Source organism: Lonchura striata, chromosome 19, assembly GCF_046129695.1.
Source record: "Lonchura striata isolate bLonStr1 chromosome 19, bLonStr1.mat, whole genome shotgun sequence".
Lineage (NCBI taxonomy): Eukaryota > Metazoa > Chordata > Aves > Passeriformes > Estrildidae > Lonchura > Lonchura striata.
Genome location: NC_134621.1, coordinates 5,445,551 through 5,467,867, shown reverse-complemented (window position 1 = coordinate 5,467,867; position 22,317 = coordinate 5,445,551). Strand labels below are relative to the sequence as shown.

General features: G+C 49.6%; 1 protein-coding gene across 1 annotated transcript; it reads left to right on the top strand.

The window, feature by feature from the left end:
- The first annotated feature begins 820 nt into the window (after nucleotides 1-820).
- CDR2L (cerebellar degeneration related protein 2 like) lies at nucleotides 821-20,515 on the top strand. Its single transcript, XM_021554648.3, has 5 exons — nucleotides 821-1,252; nucleotides 13,584-13,696; nucleotides 15,035-15,183; nucleotides 16,085-16,249; nucleotides 17,757-20,515. Exons 1-5 carry the CDS (start codon nucleotides 1,174-1,176, stop codon nucleotides 18,640-18,642), a joined length of 1,392 nt encoding a protein of 463 aa, XP_021410323.1. The 5' UTR covers nucleotides 821-1,173; the 3' UTR covers nucleotides 18,643-20,515.
- Nucleotides 20,516-22,317: the final 1,802 nt, after the last annotated feature.

Below are 22,317 nucleotides of genomic sequence, written 5' to 3'. Positions count from 1 at the left end.
TCACAGACGTTCATTTGGATCTTAGAACCTCTGATAGATTCCATGGCTGACAAGCACAAATAAATTCCGTTATGCCAAACTCCAGCTAGGAGAAAGACCACCATCTCTAACCCTTGTTCCATTAAGGTGGGAAGCAAGCACCAAAATCCAAGACTTTTTTTTTCTGAATTTTTAATATTCAACAGACTAATTTCCTCCTCAGAACTCTATAAATCCTGATTTCCCTGAATTTTAACTTCATTCCATCCTTCACAAAGATATGAGAAATGAAAGAGGAACCTGCATCAGAGGCACTGATTTCCCATCAGAGTGCAAAACAACATAGGGTTGGAGGAAGACACCACACTGAGGAAATGCTGTGGGGCTGTTTGTATGGGGTGTCCCCTTTTGCAGCCCCAGCTAAGGGAGAATGGATGATCTCCTTGAAGAACAACCCACACAAACCCAGCAAGGCGGAGAAAGCACTGAAAGCCCCACGGAGAGGTGCCCGTAATTGCCCCAAATCACCGCGAAGCTCACGGCAAGGACGGGACACGGCATTCCAGCCTCCAGCCCCGCTCCTGGCAGAGCTTCCATGCGGGAGGGACAGAGCAGGGCACTGCGGGACAGCTCCCGATCCTCGCAGCCCGGGCGAGCCCCACCCCGGCCCCGCACGCTCCGCTCCGGCTGCGCCGCTCCCCGCGGCACGGCGGGGCGGAGAGGAGGAGGCGGAGAAGAAGGAGGCGAAGGAGGCCGGTCTCGCCTCGCCTCCCCCTTCCCTCTCGCCGGTTTTCTTTGCGGCATTTCCATGCTAGAGGTCCCCACCGAGCTGCGGAGCGAGGATCTGCCTGGCTGCGCCGGGCCCTCTTCCTTCCTTTGTGCATCCCCCAGCGCTGTGCAAGCCGTGTCCCCCCGCCCCGGCCGCCACGTCCCCGCTGCATTCCCTCCTCCGGAGCCCCCCCGGCCTTGGAGGCAGGAGGAAGCCGCCCCTCCGGGCACGCAGAGCCGGGGCAGCGGCCAGGCACCGGCTGCCACGTCGTGCCACCTCCTCCTTCCCGGCCCGGCCGGGGCACCGAGGCCGCATCCCCGGCCGCATCCCTGCCCGTATCCCCGCATCCATCCCGCCCCGCGGTTCGGAGGCGCCAGGCCCCCCTTCGGCGGATGCTGCGCGTCTCCCCGGGCCGCTGGTGCTAAATGCTGAGCGCCGACAGGATGGAGGAGTTTCAGAGCGAGGAAGAGGAGCCCTGGTACGACCAGCAGGACCTGGAGCAGGGTAAGGATGGGGGCACGCCGCAAGCTGCCAGGGATGGTGGGCCAGAGGATGCGCAGGCAAGAAAACGGGCAAAGCCCGGGGACGGGAGGGCGGGATACCTTCTCTCTGGATGATATTTGGTTGGCAAAGCCAGCGTCTCATCCAGCAGCGGCAAATCTCCGCTGCTCCAAGCCACTGTCCTGGCTGAGGAAAGTTTAAAGCTGATGGATAGAGGCAGGGAGCCCAGAGATGTCCTAGGGAAGTAAATAATTTTTTGTGCTACATCTTCAAGGAAGCTGGTTCCCCAAAAAACTTGCTGCAGGCACAATCAAACAGCGGTAGTTATGATGATGATTTTATTTCAGAATAGTCCAAGGTAGAGTTACCAGGCACATTAGTTAGAAATTAATATATGGGAAATAATGTATTGCTAAAGATGCTGAAAGTCTGTCTCAAAAGCTTTTGCTGTCCAAGCCAAAATCCAAAGGGATCTTCAGCTTCTTAGTCACCTAATTATTTCTGGAGATTTTTCCACTCAGCCATAATATCAGGAGAAATATGGGAGGAGAAGAAAAAAAAAAATCAAGGCCAAGTTTCGAACAGCAAAAGAAGCATTCTTAGAAGAGAAACATTCACTTTTGTAGTTTGCTTTGAAGTAACTGTACCTAGTTCAATGGAATGTTTATCCTAAGACTGGATGGTTGGTGTCTCTGAGTATGTGGGGCTTTTTTTATTTTATTTTTCTTATCTTAATATTTTGAGTCAACACGCAGTAAGTAAATAACTGGAAGAAGTCCCATTTCAGGCCAGTGGCCCAGGAATGAACGGGACTGATTTGGCAATGCATAGCAAAAAATTATTCCTACCCAAACACAGTTCCCCTCTGGCACTTTGTGCTATAGGTACAGTTTTATATTTGCTTTTCCCAGCTGACTGTCAGCAGGGATGTGCAGTCCAGCTGCAATGCCTCAGCCCACCATTGCTCCAGTACATTATGTCATGATTTGAAGTTTATACAACTTCAGCTGCAGGACAGGGGCCCAGCAAGGAATGATAACCAGCACCCCAGGGGTTGTCACAGCTGGGCTTTAGCCCCAGTTTCTCAATTAACAGGAAGCAGTGGAATACCGGGCCCTGTTCTTTGAAACAAAACACTCAAACAAAGCCAAGAGCATGGAGATGAAGCTATCAGCTGGATAAACAGTGCAGCCTTTGAATGCTCAGAAATTCACATTTCTGGGTGACGTCTTCCCGTGGCTCACAAGGGGCCTGGGCGCTGGTCCAGGGGTGGGATGTAGACTGAGGGACAGCAGAACTAGGGATGAATACGGAGAGTGTTGAACAACTTGGGACCAATTGATTTTTAGCCTAATGTTATCCCTGGTGTCAGGTTCATGAGTCAGCACTGGCATTGTACAACTGGCTCACAACAATAAGAGCACCTTCCCCCTGTGGGCCGGGTTCCCAGCTCTATCCCAGCAGCCTAAAAACAGAATGACTGTCTCCAGATGATGGACTGAGGCTGGGTACGGGCTCCACTTCTAAGCACATACAAAACTGGAGGAAAAGACACCCAAAACAAAGCCCAGCTGTGTTTGCAGCCTCCCGTATATGAATAGGGTCTGCACAGGCTTGCACAAACTCAAGGAGAGATGCAGGAAGGCTTTAACTGGAATCCGCCAAATGGAAAGGTTCTACAGGGTAATTACAACCGTAATTAATTTGCATGATGCACAAAGCATCACAAAGGACAGTGCTAGACTTTGTCCACATACACTGTGCCTTTGCATGACACCCAGAGGGCTTTGGTGGCGGCACAGCCGTGGAGCTGCTGGTTTGGGAATGGGGTTGGAAGTGCAGCACAAGACACGCAGCGTTCTCGGGGTCGTGGCACCATTAGAGGCATTACTAACAGGATTGGCATGCCAAGAGCCCAGGGTCGCACAGAAACCCACGCCTGGCAGCAGTACCAAGAGGGCAGAGGACAAAAGCAGAGGCTTAAAGACCATTCCTTAGGAGCAAGGGTGGGAGAAACAAGAAACAATCCAAGCTAGGACAGCAGAGAAGGTTCTTCCATGAACCAGTTGGTTGCTGGGCCTTTATCATAATTTCATAGCATCATCAAATATTTATTACATTTACATCCAAAACTGTTTGCTAAGCAACAGATGGCTTAACTGGGAGCTCTGTGATGATTATGTTAATTAACCATTTTAGCACCAGAGTGGAAATCATGCCTTCAGCTCCACACCAAGTACCTGTTACTTTCTTCATCACCCTCCATGAGCTTCACCTTGCCAAAGTAACTATTTTTCTTCAAAATAATAAATCCCAATCACTCTTTCTTTCCCCTGAAGTGTCCACAGCAACAGGGTGCATCTACCACATGCTTTGGAAGCAGCAAGATCTGGTCCCCAGCCTCGAGGCCTTTCCAGCCTTGTTCAGATTAAGCTAGTGCCTTTCAGATGCCTTTACCTGTTCCCTGCACACTGTAACACTCTGTGGCTCAAGGCATTGTACCAAGATGCCTTAGCACAGAAGCAGAGACTCAAGTCCCAGCCAGGACCCTCAGCAATGACATGGTAACAGCAGTGGTGTCCTGTGAGGTATCCTTTGCAATGATGTTTCCTCTGGGAAGGCTTTCTGATTTGAGAAAAGTGGTAAAAATTGAGTTGCAATTCCCTCATACCATGACTTAGCTTATTGCTTTGTAAGCATGAAGAGATATCAGTGCTGCTTTGGTCCAGCCATTTACTGTGGGCCAGGGAGTCTGTGCCTTTAAGTGTTAAAACCAGGATAAAATTCTGGTGAACCTTTCTCCAGCCATTGTGAATTGATGACGTGGCTACAGTTGCATCACATCCTGTGCACAGGGCCTGCGTGCAGCCAGACCCCAAGGGAATGAATGAGCTAAAATTAGAGAGCTGTGGATAAGTGGGGGCACCTTTCCTGTTCATCAGGAGCATTTGTGTTTGGGAGGGCTGTGTGCCAACTCAGTTGCATCTGGATCCAAACAGACTCAGCAGCTCTGCCAGCCACTTCCAGCCTTCATCTCATCTGCAGCAATCTCACAAGACGAATCCTCCTTGCAGTCATGCCATTCCCTGATCTTCCCAGCCTCCCTATCCCCCTGGCAGCATTCAGGTCTCAGAGCAGAGTGCAACCCCAGAGGAGGCCTCTCAAAGCCACCTTTCTTATGCACCTCACCATAGATTAAGGCACATGGAGGTTCTTGGGTGTCCTGCATGGGGCCACGAGTTGGATTTGATGATCCTGATGGGTCCCTTCTAACTCAGCATATGCTAGGATTCTGTAAGTGTGGGATGATTCCTCCCCTGTCAGTAAACAGCCTCTCCCTGCTCTGAGATAGGCAGCAGGACCAGAGGGACCAGCACATCACCTCATTGCCACTGAGAGATCAATTGTCCTCCAGGGCAGCCACAGAAACCTTTGGGCCAAACCATCTGCAATGCAGGCTTAGGACATTACACCTGTAACCTCTAAAGGTCTCCAGATTTAAGGATCTTTTTTAATTCCTCCTCCTCTTGCCAAGCAGCTGATTGCTTGAGTACTAAGAAGGAAAATGACACAAGCTGCTGAGCTTGCACCACTCCCAACTCATCCGTGTAAAGACACAGGGTCACCAGTGCTCCAGTGACCAGATCCTGGCACTGGGGTAACCTGCTGGCACCCACTAGCACCCAGTCCACCACTGCACCACCCAGTCCAGAGCACTGCAATCCACTGTCAGCTTGCCCAAAGCACTCACTGCACAGGGGAGCTGGTGGAACTCATTTCTCATGAGGCAGGATCCCAGTTATCCCAGCAGTCCAGGGACAAGGCACACACCTTGCCTGTCCTCCAGGAGCACAGCAGTTATCTACCCTCCCTCCCTCCCTCCCCAGAGGCAAGCCAGAAGGACAGAGCTTTGCCTGCACTAGCTGAGCCACTTATTTATTTAGCAGTACAGTACAGCAGGTAGCTTATGGAAGTGGAAAGTTTTCAGTGACTAATTGCTGAGCTGCTTAGGAATGACAAGAGGGACTAGAAAAGTCACAGGAGACAAGGAAATAAGGTGACAGATTAGTTTAAAGAAGTGATGAGAGATTCCAAATATGGGGGGGGGGGGGGAAGAATATATATATATAGATGTATTTTCCTAGAGTGAAAATTCCCCTGTTACATGAAGGCAGCAAGAAGAAAGGGCACAAGAAAGCCAAAAAGGGGCCCAAGAAAGCCCCACACAGCAACTTTCAGTGAGAGACTAGAAGCTCCTCTCCACATCTGCTGAGTCCAGGCACATAGTTCCAGCTGTGGGAGGGAGCAGAATTAGAGGAACTGCTGGAAAGGGAAAAGGGAAACAAAAAAACCTGAAAAAACTCCACAAAAAACAAAAGAACAACCAAAAAAAAAACCCAAATAAAAAATCAGAGTTTTCCATATCTCCCATCCCAAAACAATTAGCTAACAGTGCAATTCTCCTGGGTAAGGCCATGCACAAAGCACTTATGGTCTGGATCCTGAAGGACGTTTTCCCCCAGTGGCTCTGAGCCTGAAGGACTGGGAGCCAAGGCACCTCCCACTAACACCCTGCATGTGGAGCCTGTCCCCTCACCCCAGCATTTTCCAATCCTCTCTCTTTGCTCCTGTACAAGCCAGTGCTAGCTGGTGACAGGGTGGATGCACTGACTCAGAGTGACAGGCAGGAACTACTCAGAGCAGTAGGAGCACCAGGATCCCATCCTGCTAAAAGCAGTGCCAGCACTCAGGATAACGCACTGCTTGCTCAGTTCCACACTCACACATTCTCTCCTCTCCCAAAAGGCTTTCCCAGAGCAGCACAGTGCTAAATTCCCACCTCATCTCGTTCCAACAGATCTGTGTGCTCACATTAAGCACAACTTCAGGGTTTCCAAAGCTTCTATTTAATCTGCCCAAAAATACTATATGATATGTGGGCCAAGAATTTAGGAAAATATCTCCAATACAAAACACCCCAAAGGAAGGAGACCAGACGTTTGTTACACAACTGCTGCTTCTTACACAGCTGGGAATTTCAAAAGGATTTTATGTTACAGTTTGTTTTTTGGTTTTTTCCATGTGTATTTAAGAAACAGTTATAAATCCTCTCTCCAAAAAGTGACAGCTCTAATGGTTAAAACAGACTGTTCCTCTGCAGCTTTCTGGGAAGTCCCTGTAGTCTGTGCAGCTGCCCTGGCCCTACTCAGTTAATTTTGCCTCCTCTCTAAAGAATTCAGACCTTCCAGTGTGTAATATCCAGGTCCATGCTTCTTGTCCTCTTCCAAATATGCAGCTGCAGCACCAGCAGTTGGAGCAAGGATGTGATCATGCCACCCTCCAAGTTTTCTTGGTCCACAAGGAAGTGTTGAGTCCTGGGAAGGCACCTGAACTGGGAGGTGGTGGCCAAGCAGAGGAGGCAGAGCAAGGAGCAGCACAGCACACCCCACGAGCATCAGTCTTTGAAGCAGAACTGTGTCAGGGACACTGGTTTTGGTGTTGGCCCCCCAAAAGAAGTCTTGCTCTGCATCCTGCTCAGGATTAGTGGTGGACATAACATCATTTTGAGAGTGCATCAAGTATTTCATCACTCTCTTTCCCTGCAAACTCAGACTGGAAGGCTACAGCCCTGTGCTCTTCCTATGCAGCTGCACAAACAGCACTGATCACTCATCTGAGGTCAGGATCTCTTCCCACATGGGCAGCATCTCCAGCCTGTGCCAATAGCCAGGCACTGGCAGCTGGGCTGTGAGCTGAGCACCTGGAGGAACAGGGCTTCCTAAACTCCCCAGCAGCAGATGGGAAGGGAGCAGAAGAGGGGCAGCACCCTGCAAGATGATACGCTTTTAATCAAAGTTAAGAAAAAGGGCTGCTGGAGAAGAGGTGGGCAGGTTTTTGGTGTTGCTGCAGAGGGTCAGGCTGTTTCTGCATTTAGCTGTAACACATGGAAGAAAGGTCTCTGTACTGGTATTGGTATGCCTCTGGACATAGGAGGTACCAGACAGAAGTAACCAGCAGTGCCAGTGCTGGCAGGGGTCTTGGGGGCTGCTACAGCTGCAATGTGACAGTTGTGCTGGAATTGTTGCTCCCCGAGTGCCCTGAGTGTCCAAATCACTCAGAATCAGTGGCTCCACCTGCCTCCCTGTAGCAAGAGGGGAGCAAGGGCATCCAAGTTGGCTGGGAACAGCTCAGAGTAGGGGAATATGTTGTGTGAGCAGGAGCAGGACAGGAGAACTGACATGGTTGTGGCAGCCCAGCACTGTGGGCACCATCCCCTGCCACGTGAGCAGTGAGCTGTCCTTCACAGGGCGCCTTTGCTCGGGGCTCTGCACATGCACAGCACTGTGCTGAGCACCCTGCTGCTCTTCCTCCTTGTTCATCCTGGGTCACTTACAACCTCCTGTCCCCAAAACACACAGGATAGAGGAGTTCTGCCACATGGCAGCCATCCACATGCCTGTGTCTTCAGCTTTAAAAGAGTAGAAGCCTTTATTCACGGTTTTCTGCAACCCAACATAATTAATTAGTTGGAGATTTGCTGCCCGGGGGAGGAGTGCACACAGGAAAGCTCTGGCTCCCTTTCTCCCTCCTCCTTCTTTACTCTTTCTCTTCAATAGCCCCACTTGTATATATTTATTTAGGACATTCTGATCCAGGTGCACTCTCAGAGCCACCAGTCACCAAGCTCTTTCAAGCCTATAAGGCAAACACAGGCACTGAGGCCATTTAGATAAGAGAAGAGCAGGAAAAGATGCAGATGGAGCCTCAGCCATGGTCTAAAAACATCCTCTGTGTTCTCATGCTCTAACAACTTGGCAAAAGACACAGCAATTGCTGTGGGCACAGGGATGGGACTGCTCTGTGTGTGTTTGTAGAGAAACAGCTCATAAGCAGAGGTGACCATCCTGGGTCTCAAGTATTAATATACACGGGAGAATTTGGAGTGCAGGATGATAAGAGGGAAGAAAGAAAAGGCATCAATTAAATCTAAAAAGTCTGGTGAGCATCTGAGAAGAATAAGAAAGAGCTGATAGGGGAAATATCAAATAGAACTGAAAAATATAGAAGGCAAAGAATGGAGCAATAGGGGCTGAAAGGGCTGGAAGACAGCACAGTACAGACAGTGTGTCCCTGAGCCCCTTGTCCTTGTCCACTCCTTGGTGATGCCACTTTTGCCCAGGGGGGCTCAAGATACCATGGAAGGAGCTGTTCTCGGTGCACTGGGCTTGCCTTGACCCCCTGCCAAACACCCCTTTGCCACCACCTGAGCTCCCCCCACCAGGGACACTTGCACATCCAAAGGCAGTACAGGAGCACATAATAGATTACACAAGAGAAAGAAAAGGGGAAAAAAAAAAACAAACAACAAACCAAGCAGGAAATCCAGCAAATCTCATTAGGGTAACAAAAATGCCAGTGTGACCAACATGTGCTCAGCCAAGCAAGAGCCACAGCTCGAAAGGAGAAGGAAGAGGAAGAGGAGGCTGTGCTGCCAGGGGCTTAGGCACCCTGATGGCTCTCACCCAGCCCTAACAGAGGCTTTTCCCCACCTGCTTCACTGGGGCTATTTTACAAAGCAAGCCTGCCTTTGTGGAACACGCCACGAGACCAAAATAGAGGATCCTCCCCAAAAACACACAGAACACCAAGTGCAAAGCTGAACTAAGCAGCAATGTCTGAGTTACATTGGTGTAAAAGTGATGGGGAACCCACGTCTCAGCAGTAACACTGGTGACTCTCTGGAAGCTCTGCCTGGCCTTGGGAAACACTATCTTTGTAGAACAGGCATGTTGGAAAGGCTTTTTCAGGTTGTGTTTGAGATGCTGCCAGATGGCATTTGCTTCCCTGCACCCCAGCAAGTTCCATTGCAATGCCTCACACAGGCCAAGTACAGAGATTGCTTCCATCACCTCCCATGGAGCAGCAGTAAGTGATATACAAAAGCTGATCTTCATTGTAATATACCCAGACAGCACAATGCCTTGCAACTATGAAGGAAAATAAATTAGTAGCAAGTATACCCTATCCCAGGGTAAACCAGCATAGCATCATTCATTTAGACTTTGAAAGGAATAATTGCACCCACCCTTGACTTTAAGTATCCATGTGTAATGGAGCAGACAGCAAATGCCATTAAATTAAACGTCAACAGCATTAAACATCAGTTCTTAACTCTCAATGTACCCCATCCATCAACTCACAAGCACCCTGAGCTTCCTCCAGAGACCTCCCCACCCTCCTCCCTGATTTCAGCAGATGCATTCACCATGTGCAGCACTGGACAGGAGCACCCTTTCCACAGCCCCACATTTAGGAAGGGGCCACAAGTAATTCCTTTATACATGCTCAGCTGAAAAGGACCTGCAAATCCATAAACACTTGCTCATCTACGCCACACAGCAAAGGACTTCTGTGCCCCCCCTGTAAGCTGCTGGCTTTGCAGGGCAGGGACAGGGCTGGTTTATTAAAGGTGAGGAACCAAATGCAGCAGCCCCAGTGTGTTCTCTGACAGCCTAAACATGAGAATCCTTCACTGCAAGAGAGATCACAGGGGGAAGTCTAAAGCAGCTGCACCAGATGGTGGTTTCTTCCAGAAAGCTGCATTTATGAACAGTATCAGAACAGCTACCAGATCATCATTGAGCAAAGAGCAGCCAAAATCTGCCTGGCACCAGGCTTGTGCTCTCCCAAAGTCACAACCAGGAGATGCTGAAGGGAAGAAACTCCTCCAGAGGGCTGGGGTAGAGTACTCTGCTCAAACAGATGCAGGCCAGCACTGGGAAGGCAAAACCAGCTCCAAATCCTCTTTGAGCTCCACTGCAAGGCTGGGGAGGCATCCAGCTCTGCCACAGCCCCGTGCAGGGAACATCCACCTGTGCCAGCACTGCCACAGGATGCTGCCATGAGAGAATAGCCTGCAGTTTGTCCCTCAGTCTCTTTCCATCAAAGGCAACCTGTTATAGCTTTTGGATCAGGATGGTTTTATTTCAAGTTTCCTCAGTGGCACAGAGGTAGCAGAATTATTGCTGGGCTGCTACTGCTGATCTCTGCAGCTCCAGGATGGTGCCTCCTTGATGTTCTGCCCAGCCCTGCTCTTCTGCTTGGATTCAGCTCCTGCTCCCTTCCCACCATATGGTCTCTCTTCCCATCCCCACCCTCCTTGCTAAGAGGCCTTTCCCATGGAAGCTTTCAGAGAAATGCAGCCTCCAACCCTCCCTCCCCTGCTCCACAGACACAGCCCTTTGTTTGGGGACACAGCACGTCTCGTTGGCTGGTGTTAATTAGAAGGGTCACGTCAGTGCTTGCAGTACAGGGAGCCAGGCTGGTGCTGCCCGGGACAGTTTTCACCCACAGTTCTCTCCTGATAGGATTTGGCAGCACTAAGACCCCATTTTTGAAGCTGAACATTGGCCATTTCACAGTGGTGCCTTCAGCACAGGCAGGATGTGGAGGGATGGGGTACATCGAGCAGACACACAGCACTTTATTTCTCCTCCTGCATCCAGAGGGGAGGGGTAAGGGAGGCATCAGCATATCTGCTAAATTAGGGCAAGTCCTTCTGCACTGGCTGGCTCATCTGAAAGTGGGGAAGCAACGAGGAATACAAAAAATTGTGGGAAAACCATAGTACTATATAGAAGGGATTCCTGAATTCCTAAATAGTTCTTTTTCCTCCCTCAAACAACTTGGTGAAATTTAACATTCAGCCTCAGGTTTCCAAGGTCTCTGTGGAGAGGAGCTGTGTGCTCCCTCAGCCCATGCAGAACCACAATTACTGCAAAGATCAAGAGGGATCTGGTCTAAAGATGATACTAAAGCACTTCCACAGCATCCCCCCCTGCCCCCAGCCCTATAAGGAGGCCAACAGGTGGGGAAGAGGACTCAGGCACAAGGGGCTGAATGAGACAGGATTACCAAGGATGCTTTGGCTGCCAGGCAGAGAGTGAGGGAGCGTGTGTGACAATGGCTGAGGCAGTTAAAAGACACTGAAAGAACCAATTCCCCCACGTCCTTCAAGCCTGGAGTCTCCCAGGCCCTTATGCTCAAAATGGAAAGACTCAATTTCCTCCTCAGAGACAAGCCCCATTCTTTCCTCTTTCCCACTCATCCCCAAATGCTGCCTATTTCCCCCATTAAATTATTGCTGACAGAGCCCTTTAAATTACAATGCAGGATCTTGCACTGCCTAATCCACTTAACTCAACCCCAGCTGATTAAATTGGATGCCATATGGTGGGAGAGCACTGGTGTAATCCACAGGGACAGGGACACACTTGACTCATTACCTGGAGCACAGCACGGAGCCCTCTCACTCCACACTGGGGCCCTGCTTGCTGCCAGGGATGTGATTTCCAAGGTGCCACTCTCCAGGAACAACACTGACTCTGGCAAGGTGCTGCTGACATTAAACACAGCCCCAAGCAGCTTAAAGGCACAAATTATCCTTCATCTCTGCTGGCATCTGGCTGCTCCCCCAGCCCCAGCTGGTGTAGCAAACACTCAGGTCTCCCAAGGGCACTTTATAAACTAAGGAAATTTGGTGCTTGGAAAAAACCAAATAGGTGGAAGAGATCTGTCCATGGGGAAATGTGCCAATAACTTGATTGCAGGGAGAGCTGCAACTGCAGCCCTCAGACTGGGTCACTGTGCAATGAAGAGGATTATAATTAAAAAGGTCACAGCCCTTTTAATAATAACACCCTGCAATGCAGGGCACAGCTGGAGAGCACATTCCCATGGAAAGGGGAGATTCGAGGACATTCTGAGCAGCTGTTGGCAGCACCACATCTGGGGAGCCAGCAGAAAGAAGCACAGGCAACACACAAACTAGTAACATGTCAGCACATCTCACAGCACAGCATCATCCATCAGGAAAGCCCCATCCCAGGCACTGAGAGCACTGCAGCTCACCCCTTGGCAAGCACTCGTGTTCAAGGTCAGCGTGAGCCTCATTTTGTGATGTGTGAGAGGTCAGGGCTTTCCCAGGCTCAGAATACATCCCAAGAGTCCAGGTTCCCCTTCTTCTTGTCTTAGTGACCAAATGTCCCTCTTTTCCAATCAACTGCATGGCCAAATGAAGCACTGAAGGAAATTATAGCTACTCAGTCCTGGAAAAGCCTCTTCAGAACACATCATTAGATACAGACTAGAGGGGAGCATTACAACAGCCTAAGAAAATGCCAGGGCAGGAGACCCAGGTCCCCTCACACCCTGCAGGATGGTCACTCCTCAATTACTTACTGCTGATAACCACACCAAAGAAAGAAAGAGCAATAACACACACCAGGACCCATTTCCTTACCTTTTGGAAGGATTAGGGTCAGATTTTCTCTCTATTTTTCAATCTACCATTCTAAGAGCTGCTACCTCCAGAAGCACCAAGAAAAACGAAACCCACCTGCTCATAGTCAGGTTTTAAGAAGGCAACCAATTCCTGTGAAAGCAAAGGGCTGTTCTCAGAGCCAACTGTGCTGTCCCAGCCTCACAAACAGCATCACCTGTGTGCTCAAGCTTTGGCCAACACAGGATTCACAGGGCCTGGAGGCCTTTTTCTTTTCCCAGCAGCAAAACTAGCATTTTCAACTGACCACACTATCAACATCTACTTTTCCCTGCATTTTTCCTGAAGTCCAACTATTTCAGTAGCTTCCTAAGGGCGTTTAGAGGTGGCAGAGAGTGAACATAAAGTAGTTTATCCTTTCCCTGGAGCTGCCCCAAGGAAAAAGCCTTGGATTTAGCCACTGCAGTGCTGCCAGGGCAGTACATCTGGGAGGTGCCTCCAGCCCCCTCGGGCCACACAGGGTTTTATTACTCCTGTCAGTCTATTACTGGGTGATGGATGGAGGCTGACAGGGAAGGCAAGGCACTCCCTTCGTTAGAGATAATAATGTAATTTAGAGAGCATCCCCAAGGCCCTGCAGGGCTTTACCAACCCTTTGCTCCATTCTGACGGGTGCTGAGCCCTTCTCAGAGATAGGGGATGGAGGTGCTGAGCACCTGCCACAGCCCAGGTCCTGGGGTGATCCTGGTTACAGGGTGCAGGGAGTGCAGGAGGGTTTTGCAGCCAGCAAAGCACTAAATTGTCATTGCATGGAGGAGCTGCAGAGTCCTGAGCTCAGCCTCCCCCTGCTCCTGCAGCCCAGCAAGACAAGAGGCCAAATCCTGTATGTTCTGTGAACATACATCCAGGTCAAAACGTGCCAGTAAAACCAATGCCACGAAAAATGTGCTGCTGTGCTTGGTGTGGGCTCATTTTTTGGGGTGGGGGAAGATCCAAACACACCCAGACATGGAGCTGTGGGAACTGCAGCAGCTTTGTCCCTCTGCTTTTCAGACTTACACTTGGCTGCAGAGCTGGGGAAGACACTGCTGGAGCGAAACAAAGAGCTGGAGGACTCCCTGCAGCAGATGTATGCCACCAACGAGGAGCAAGTGCAGGAGATTGAGGTAGGGACACAGTCGGGACAGCGGTGGGGACAGGGGCTGCTTGGCCACCCTTGGGTGGGAAAGGGGCACTTCCACCAGTGCCAGCAGCTCAGGTGCCAGCAGAACTGCACTGTGGGACATGGAAGTTGAAGTATGTTCTGTAAGTGCCTGAAGCAGGACAGATTAAGGTTTGTTTGAGTTTTAAAGTCTGTTGATGGATTAAAGCTCATCCCAGCCCTGGAGAAGGTCTTGTCCCCCTATTAACTGGCATTTTCCCTTTTCTTATATCCTCACTCCCTTCCCAGATGTGCACACCAGATTTTGACACCAGGCTGCATCTGGGTCATGTTTGCCCTTCCCCTGCACATCCATCAGCCTTCACACTCACTTCTCTATGCTCTGCTTCAGCTTTCCCTTGATCCCAGAGATTCAGAATCACATTTGTTCCCAGCTGGCTCCTTGGCACCCCCATAACACAGCCCCCTTTGTTAGAGGCATAAAATAGCTCTTTCTCCAAGAGCTGCAATCTAAACCCCCATTTCAAGCATCCTGTGGGGTCAGGGCAGTATTTCTGAGAGCTCACAGAACTGATCTTAGAGGCTTAAACCTGCTGTGCCTGGGAGGGTTTTCATCCACTGGAAACCTTCTAGGGATCTGTGAGTTTAAAAAGACTGGACACCCCCTGATTTAAAAGGACACAGGGCAGAGGAGGTCTGCCAGTTCACAAGAGCAGCACATGATGCTGCAGGGATCAGACAGCTGATGTTTGAGGGAACTAGTGGGTGGATTTAGCCATTCCCTCTCCAGCAGCCCATCAGGAGCACATCTGCCACAAGATCTGGAATCTGGCTCCAGCTGAGAGTGGGCACCTGAGGAGATGCCCCTCGTCTTCCAAGGATAAGATTTTGCAATAACAAACTTACAGAAAAGGGTGTGCAAATCCATAGAAACCACAGGTCTCCTCATATTTCACAGACTCAGAGTTTTAGCCTGAATTCCCAAGGAAACACAGCTTCTGCAATCGATCTGTCAGATGATCCAGTAATCAACTGGGCAATTTCAGTCAACTTTCAGTCCCAGGGATATCAACTTTCTTTGGTACTGGGAATAAAAAAGCAGCTGAATAGAGAGAGATAGAGTTTAGTGCCCTTCACAGAGGGCAGAGGAAATCCAATTGTATTTTAGACACAAAAATATTTACAGTGGTCAGGGGGATGAATATTTTACCTCTGGAAGAGGCTTCAACCAGGCAGAGCTACAGAACACATTGTCAGAGGAAGCAAAGACTGTAGAAATTTCTGCTTGTGAAAAAACCTGTATTTTGGAAGTGGAGTGCTCATGCTTCACTTTTCCTTGCAGTACCTGACCAAGCAACTGGAGATGCTGAGGCAGATGAATGAACAGCACGCAAAAGTCTACGAGCAGCTGGACCTGACAGCACGGGACCTGGAGCTGGCTAACCAGAAGCTCGTGATGGAAAGCAAGACTTCCCAACAGAAGATCCAGTGGTACAGCCCCCCCTGGATCTTCAAGATCCAAGACCTTCAGCTCACCTTTCCCCTGCCCCAAAGTGCAGCCTGTCATTGCCATTTGAGCCATTCTCTTTTGTATCAGCCCACTTTTACAGATGCTTAGAACACAAGTGAGTTGCAACAATGCTGGTTAGCAGGGGTCAGCCACAGCACAGATATCCCCAGGATGAGGGCTGGATAAAGGAGTGTCTGCAGCTACCTGGAGAGAGGCACAGCAGCCTCTCCTCAGATGCTTTTCCGTGGAGAAAAGGCACATAATCCTATCAGGGAAATCCCCGACACACAGCCCTGAAGAAACACCAGGCACACATCCAGCAACTCATGAAAACCTGGCTACTCCATGCTGAAACACCAGTTTATCAATAATATTTCTTTGCTAAAACAAGCCCATGATCAAGGTCATCCCTAGAAACAACAGCCTAAGCCATGTCCTTGTAATGCAGCATCACAAACAACTGTGTGGAGAAGGAATTTTTGAGCAGATTTCTGTTTTACAAACTGTCTGCGGACAGAACAAAACAAAATCTCTGTCCAGTCTCTGTGTTTCTCTACAAGATAAACAAAAGGAATAGATGCTTCTTTTAAGTGCAGAGATGTTTCAGGAGAGTGCTTATGTCCCAGAGGTGACTCTTTCACCCAACTGATCTGAGGACAGAAGGACTCAAATCAATCCCCCTGTCCCTTTTTTATAACTAACCCCATTCAGGAGTGACCACACAGAGAAACACCAACAAAAAATAAGTGCTGTCATGATCCCAGGGCACAGGCCAGAAACTGGAAGCACCTTCCCTAGACTGGATTTCTCTGTAGGGAAAAGGCACCTTTTAGGAACCTGTAGCACCTGATTTCTCATCTGTGCTCCCTCCTCTCTCTGCAGCTTGACAGAAACCATCGAGGGGCTGCAGAACCAGGTGGAGGAGCTGCAGAAGCAGGTGGAGGAAATGCGGAGCTTGGAGCAGCTCCGCATCCGGAGGGAGAAGAGGGAGCGGCGCCGAACCATCCACACCTTCCCCTGCCTCAAAGAGCTGTGCTCCAGCCCCAGGTACGGAGTCTTGGCTGTGGCAACCCCTCCAGACTGCTCCCCACAAACAGGGGAGGAGGTGGGTGAGCCCCTCTGGGGGTGCACAGAAACCTCTCAGACACAGAGGTTGGGCATCAGAGCCTGAAGCCCCCAGCTGGAGCTGAAGGGAGGATGTTCCTCTCACCAACCCACCTGCCTAAGGTGGTGTGGGCAAGGCAGAGCCTTCATGATCTCAGCACAATGATATTTCCCTTCCCACACCAGCACAGCCCATTTTCCCTTTCCGGCTGCCTTCCAGCACAGCACCAGCACCTCTGGCTCACTGAAACCAGTTGAGATGTTGCATTTTGTGCTGCATGACTCCAGCACTCCCTAGGAACACCAGTCACACATGCAGATATACCATGTGCTGCCAAGTTCTGTATAAACACCTTCAGCAGCCTTAATCCTCCTCAAAACCCAGCCGCTGTGTTAATTCACTGACCTCACGAGGACATTTCTTGCTCAGCTTTGTCCACAAAAGAGGGTTCTTTAAATAGATAAGCAATCAATAAACTTTGTTACTGAAAGCATCCTCTGCCAGAGGATATGAACCAAAGACATTTTCACTGCAGCAGCAATGTTAATCAGGCCATAACGTGACCCCCAGCAAAATCCACTTAATGTCTATGTGGTTCTTTTCCCCCCAGTCCCCCAATCCCACTCTACCCCCTACCACAGGACATTTGCCCCCCTGGCAGCTCCACAGTTGGCTCTGAAGGTCAGGTTGCCCTTCAGTGCACTGAAATCTGTTCAACACCCCCCACCACAGCCATGCCTCCCAGGGGAAGCCATGGAGCTTGCACTTCTCCAATCTGTTCTAAACAAACAGGATGCCATGGGTGCTTCCCTGAGGAGGAAAGCCCAAATTCCTGAAGAGAAGGGGGAAGTGCTTGTTATCACATCCCGGGCAATGAAGGGGCGCCTCTATCAAAAATCTCTGCCTTGCCATGTAAATCTTCCTCACTCCCTCTAGAGCACCTCCCAGACACAGGGCTGCACAGGCAGCAGCTCATGTGCTTCAGAGTTTTGGCTGTGTGGGTCTGGGGTTGTTGCCATATGCAGTGGGTAGTTGGTGAACTCCATGGTGCAGAGAGCAGCTGATGGACTTTAGCAGGAAAAACCCAAAACCCGAAGCTACTTTCAGCTCAGACTGGTAGCACTTGAACATTCATTCTTGCTTCACCTGCAATGCTGGTAGCTTGTCTAATGACCAGATATGTCTTTTATCTTTTAGGATCTCCTCTCCTCTCGTCTTTTATTGCAGCTGTCCAATAAAACTGCAAGTCCTGTGGGACAGAGATTTGTCTCTGTGTCCAGAAGAGACACACCTTATAGTCTCCTGGCACATGGAGAAGGCACATCTCACTCCATGAGCTCATGTCCTTTTTGGACATCAGTAGAACTACTTACATAACAATAAAACACAAATCCCTCATGGGTCACACTGCTTGGTGAGACTCTCTCAAGCATCTTTCTCCTCTTTCAGGTATGAGGATGCGTTCCAGGTGCATAGCTCTTCCACAGAATTCAACCAGAAGCCGCTGGAGAGGGAGAACGAGCGTCTCCAAGCCATGGTGAACTCGCTGAGATCCCAGGTGAACCAGGAGAAGCAGCGGAAGGAGAGGGTGGAGCGCGAGTACACCTCGGTTATCCAGGAGTACTCGGACCTGGAGCAGCGGGTGTGTGAGATGGAGAACTGCAAACTGCGCATCAAGGAGCTGGAGGCAGAGCTCCTGGAGCTGCAGCAGATGAAACAAGTCAAGAAGTACCTGCTCAGCAGAGAGGACAACCTGTCCGAAGCCCTCCTTGAGCCGCTGAACAACGCCCCAGAAGCAGATTACATCGACCTGTCCGAGGAGGAGGGAGGGAAAAGCCACGGGACATCCATGACCCCTTCCCCAAACCACCCGGTGCGGAAAAGCTGCAGCGACACGGCCCTGAACGCCATCGTGACCAAGGACGCCGTGAGCCGGCACGAGGGCAATTACACCCTGCACGCCAACAACGTGCGCAAGCGGGGCATGTCCATCCTGCGCGAGGTGGACGAGCAGTACCACGCCCTGCTGGAGAAGTACGAGGAGCTCCTCAGCAAGTGCCGGCAGCACAAGGACAGCGTGCGCCACACGGGAGTCCAGACCTCCCGGCCCATCTCCCGCGACAGCTCCTTCAGGGACTTCCGAGGAGAGGGGCATGAGCTGGAAGAGCGGAAAACCATGGAAAAGACCATCAGCAAACACGTGGAGGCTGTGGACAAGCGACTGGAGCAGAGCCAGCCTGAGTACAAGGCTCTCTTTAAGGAGATCTTCTCCCGCATCCAGAAAACAAAAGCAGACATCAACGCCACAAAGGTGAAAAACAAGAGCAGCAAATGAGTCCTGGCTCTCCGCAGCTCCCACGTGCAATTGCAACGGCCACGTCTTCTCTTGAGCCCCAGGAAATGCCACGTGGCCCCTCTGCTTTGAAGGTTCGAGAGGTCTGCAAGCGAGAGAATGTCACAGGGACCCAACTCACTTTTTTTAAGCTTAGGCTCTGGACAACCCATTGGGACAATTGTACATTGTAGTTAGAGGATTTCAGAAACCACATGACGGATCTCTGCATGAGTTACTGCCGCTGCCAGACACCACAACAGCAATGTAAACCCTACCATGAAAGAAAAGAAATCAGTCTCCCCCTCCACCCTTTTTCAGCTTGTCCTACAGCCCAATTATCTGCAAGCAAAAGCCTGGATGTCCTCCAGCACCCTGCCACAGCTGGAGTACAGCACATCAAAGTAAAACAAAAAGCCATCAGAACTTTAGGGCTGCCCCAACACAGCAGCCCAATCCTCCAGTTAGGTTTTATGGCTGAGAACCTACGCTTGAACCCAAGAGACTTCTATCCCTGCCTTCCCCAAAGGGCAGCATGGTCTTGCTATTTAAGCCATTCTGTAACCAGTCAGGTTTTTCAGCTCTTTACAATGCAAGCTCATTGCAACTGGAAAAACTTGAAGAGAAACATAAGACTGATTGTTCCATCTCCATCAGCGTCACTCAGTGTTTCAGTCCACACTCTCCAGACCTTGCAGGCATATGGGATTTACTTGCTTTAAGTCTGCCCTGGTATTTCAACCAGGTGAAGCACCATGCCTGGTAGGAACTTGGTGCCCAGGGCTTTCCCATAGCAAGACAAGAAGTGCTATTACAATATCAGAATCACACTTCCATCTCACAGTCTGGGTACCAGCTCTCTGTGCTGTGCTCTTCAAGAGGTCATTGTCCCATCATAGCAAATTCCTTAAAAACAGCTTGCATGGGCTCAAAACTGACTCCCAGGGACTCGCACACAAGCCAGGGGATGCAGCATCTCCCAGGTCAGGAGTCTGGCCCTGGCAGTAGCACGAATCACACATCACCCCTCACTCCTGCTCCAAATATCTCCCCAGCCACAAGGACAGATTTCAGCTTCCTGCTGAAAATAATCTTTCTTGGCTGAGACAGTTGCCTCTCATGTTCCAGTTCCCTTTCCAGCACTGAAATCTCCTCACTTTGGTTTCCACAGACATGCAAACACACAGCCAAAAGGCCACTGCAGTCTCAGGAATCACCAGTTTCCAGCTTCCATGAATTAGATGATGAACTTGTACAATAGGATGCGTTTTAGGCAGAGAATCAATCATTACAGCTTAGGCAACACCCTGAGCATTGAGCCACAAAACCCAGCAGTTCAGTGTAAGCAACCTACTCTGTACCAGCCTGGAGCAACCATCAGCTACATCTGAATTCTCTTTTCACCAGCTTACATCCTAAAATCTTGAGTCAACAGCTGGAACCTTTGCAACATTGAGAGAAAGAAATGCGAATGTGGCTTTGGAAGGGGAAGACTGTTCAAATGGAATTATCCCCTACATCCAGGGCTTTGATGCTACAAGGAGCAACCTTTCTTTCACTCCCCGTGGAATTAATGCAGAAAACCCCCCCACAAAAACACCCTGTTTTGTTAAGCTGAGTACCACAGAGGTAAGTTGGCAGGAGTGTGATGCGCAAACCACCCCTGCTCCAGAGGTCTCCTCCTCAAAACCACCAAATGCTCTTCTCTTCCACACTCTGCATTTCCAGGTGCCCCACAGCCCCAGACACATCAGGAGCTGCACGCACAGCTGTGGCTACCAGCTCTGTACCAGTATGGAGAACCTTCATGCCTTATTTATTTATAATGGAAAGCAGTTGTCTAATAAAATAAAATAAATAAAAATGAACAACAACAGCAAGAGAAGTGTTGTTGATTTCCTGGGAATGTTCACCACCCGTTGACTTGGCACTTGCAGCAGTGCTGGTTTAAGCCAGGCAGTGTTTGCCCTACAGTCAGTTGATGCTGCAAAGGTGTGGGAAGGGAATCACCCTCACTTTCTGTTTTAAACAATCCCATGTGGATCATCATCACAGTTAAGTCTGCAACACATTAAATTACATTTTTTAATGCTCTATTCTCCTCTAAATACAGAGAAACACCAATTTTTTCACAGCTCTTACAATTCTTTTTACTTTTAAGAACAGCACAGGAGGTAATTCTTTGATTTTCATGTACAATTTGGGTCGAGAAAGTGCTTCAGGCACCCTTGCAGAAAGGAAAGAGAATATGCTGAACTATTCTGCTGCATTATTTATATAACACACATTTTTGTGCACTTGGACTGCCAACCCTGCCACGCGATCAAACCTCACTTTTGTCAGCTCAGAAGTCTCTGTAAAACCACACAGTTTCTAAGCTCCCAATTCAAATCCTATTTTTCTTTTGACCTTTTTTGTAAACCACAAATCCAAAAATGACTGATGTAAGTAACGTGATATTAGTACTTGGCTTGACAAAGACACAGCTGCCATGTATCAGCAGCATGTTCAGCAAAGTGCTGCGGGCAATTTTCTTCTGCCTCCAAAAATATTAGTGGCCATATATACATGTCCTGATTGAGTGTGTGAGTCAGAGCCTTAAGTGAGGCTTTCCGTGATCAGAGGAGGAGAAAATAAGCATCTTCTGGCCTTTTGTGCCACTTTTGATCTAAACTTTTCCAATTGCTTTTGGAACACCAAGGAAAGCTGTAAAACTCCACTGAGAGGGAACAAGAGAGTGCTGAGCAACCACTCTGCCAGAGAAGCTGGTGTAACAGAGAGCAGCAGCTGCTTAACAGCACACCCCCATGGTTCATGACAGAAAGGAAAATTGCTGCATGCAATTAAAATGGATGAGGCAAAGTATGATGTCACAGGAAATAATTCTTAATTCCAGAATTTGGCAAAATCAGTGACCCTATTCAGCTCACAGCATGAAGATCAATAAGCTTGTCAACTGTCTGGTTCCATGCTGGATTTGAAAGCTGGCATTTAGACACGTGCAGTGCCACCAGATCTGGCCTGGCTTCTCACTGTACCACCAGCTGGAATAACACTTCAGAAAGGCACCTGTTGTTATAAACAGGGAGGGGCCACTTGAAGCCCAAATTCAAGGGATTTACAGAGCTCGAGCTCTCCACAGGAAGGATTCAGCATCGTCCCTCTCTTACAGCAACTGAGACCTTCTGGAAGGCCCCTCAAAGCTCTGAGGGACTTTGCTCATAAATTAACAGCCTGTACCCTCACTCACACAAGGAGTGACAGCATCCTTGGACTCCTCAGCCTTTTCCTCAGGTTTCTGGGATGATTCTTGACAGTTTTGCTCACCAGTGACCACCAAGGGGCTGAGGTGGCTTCCTCAGCCAGGACCAGTGACAAAGCAGTTCATTTCTCCAGCAGGAATGTCAAAGGTTTGGTTCTCTTGGCTCACACCAAAGTCAGACCTTGCCATCCCAAGCCCTGCCTGACAGGGAGAGCAGTTTCCAACCATTCAAGCAGAGATCACCCAGCTTTTTACCAAGGCTCTAAGGACCACCGATGAAGCAAAACCAGAGAAATGTCCTTTCAGATTGGTCTGGCTTCACCTGTGTGACCTTCCAGCTCCTTTCCCAGCTCCTCTGTGGCACTGTCCTTGGAGGCTGTTCCTGCACAACAACCGTCAGACACGTTTGACAGCAG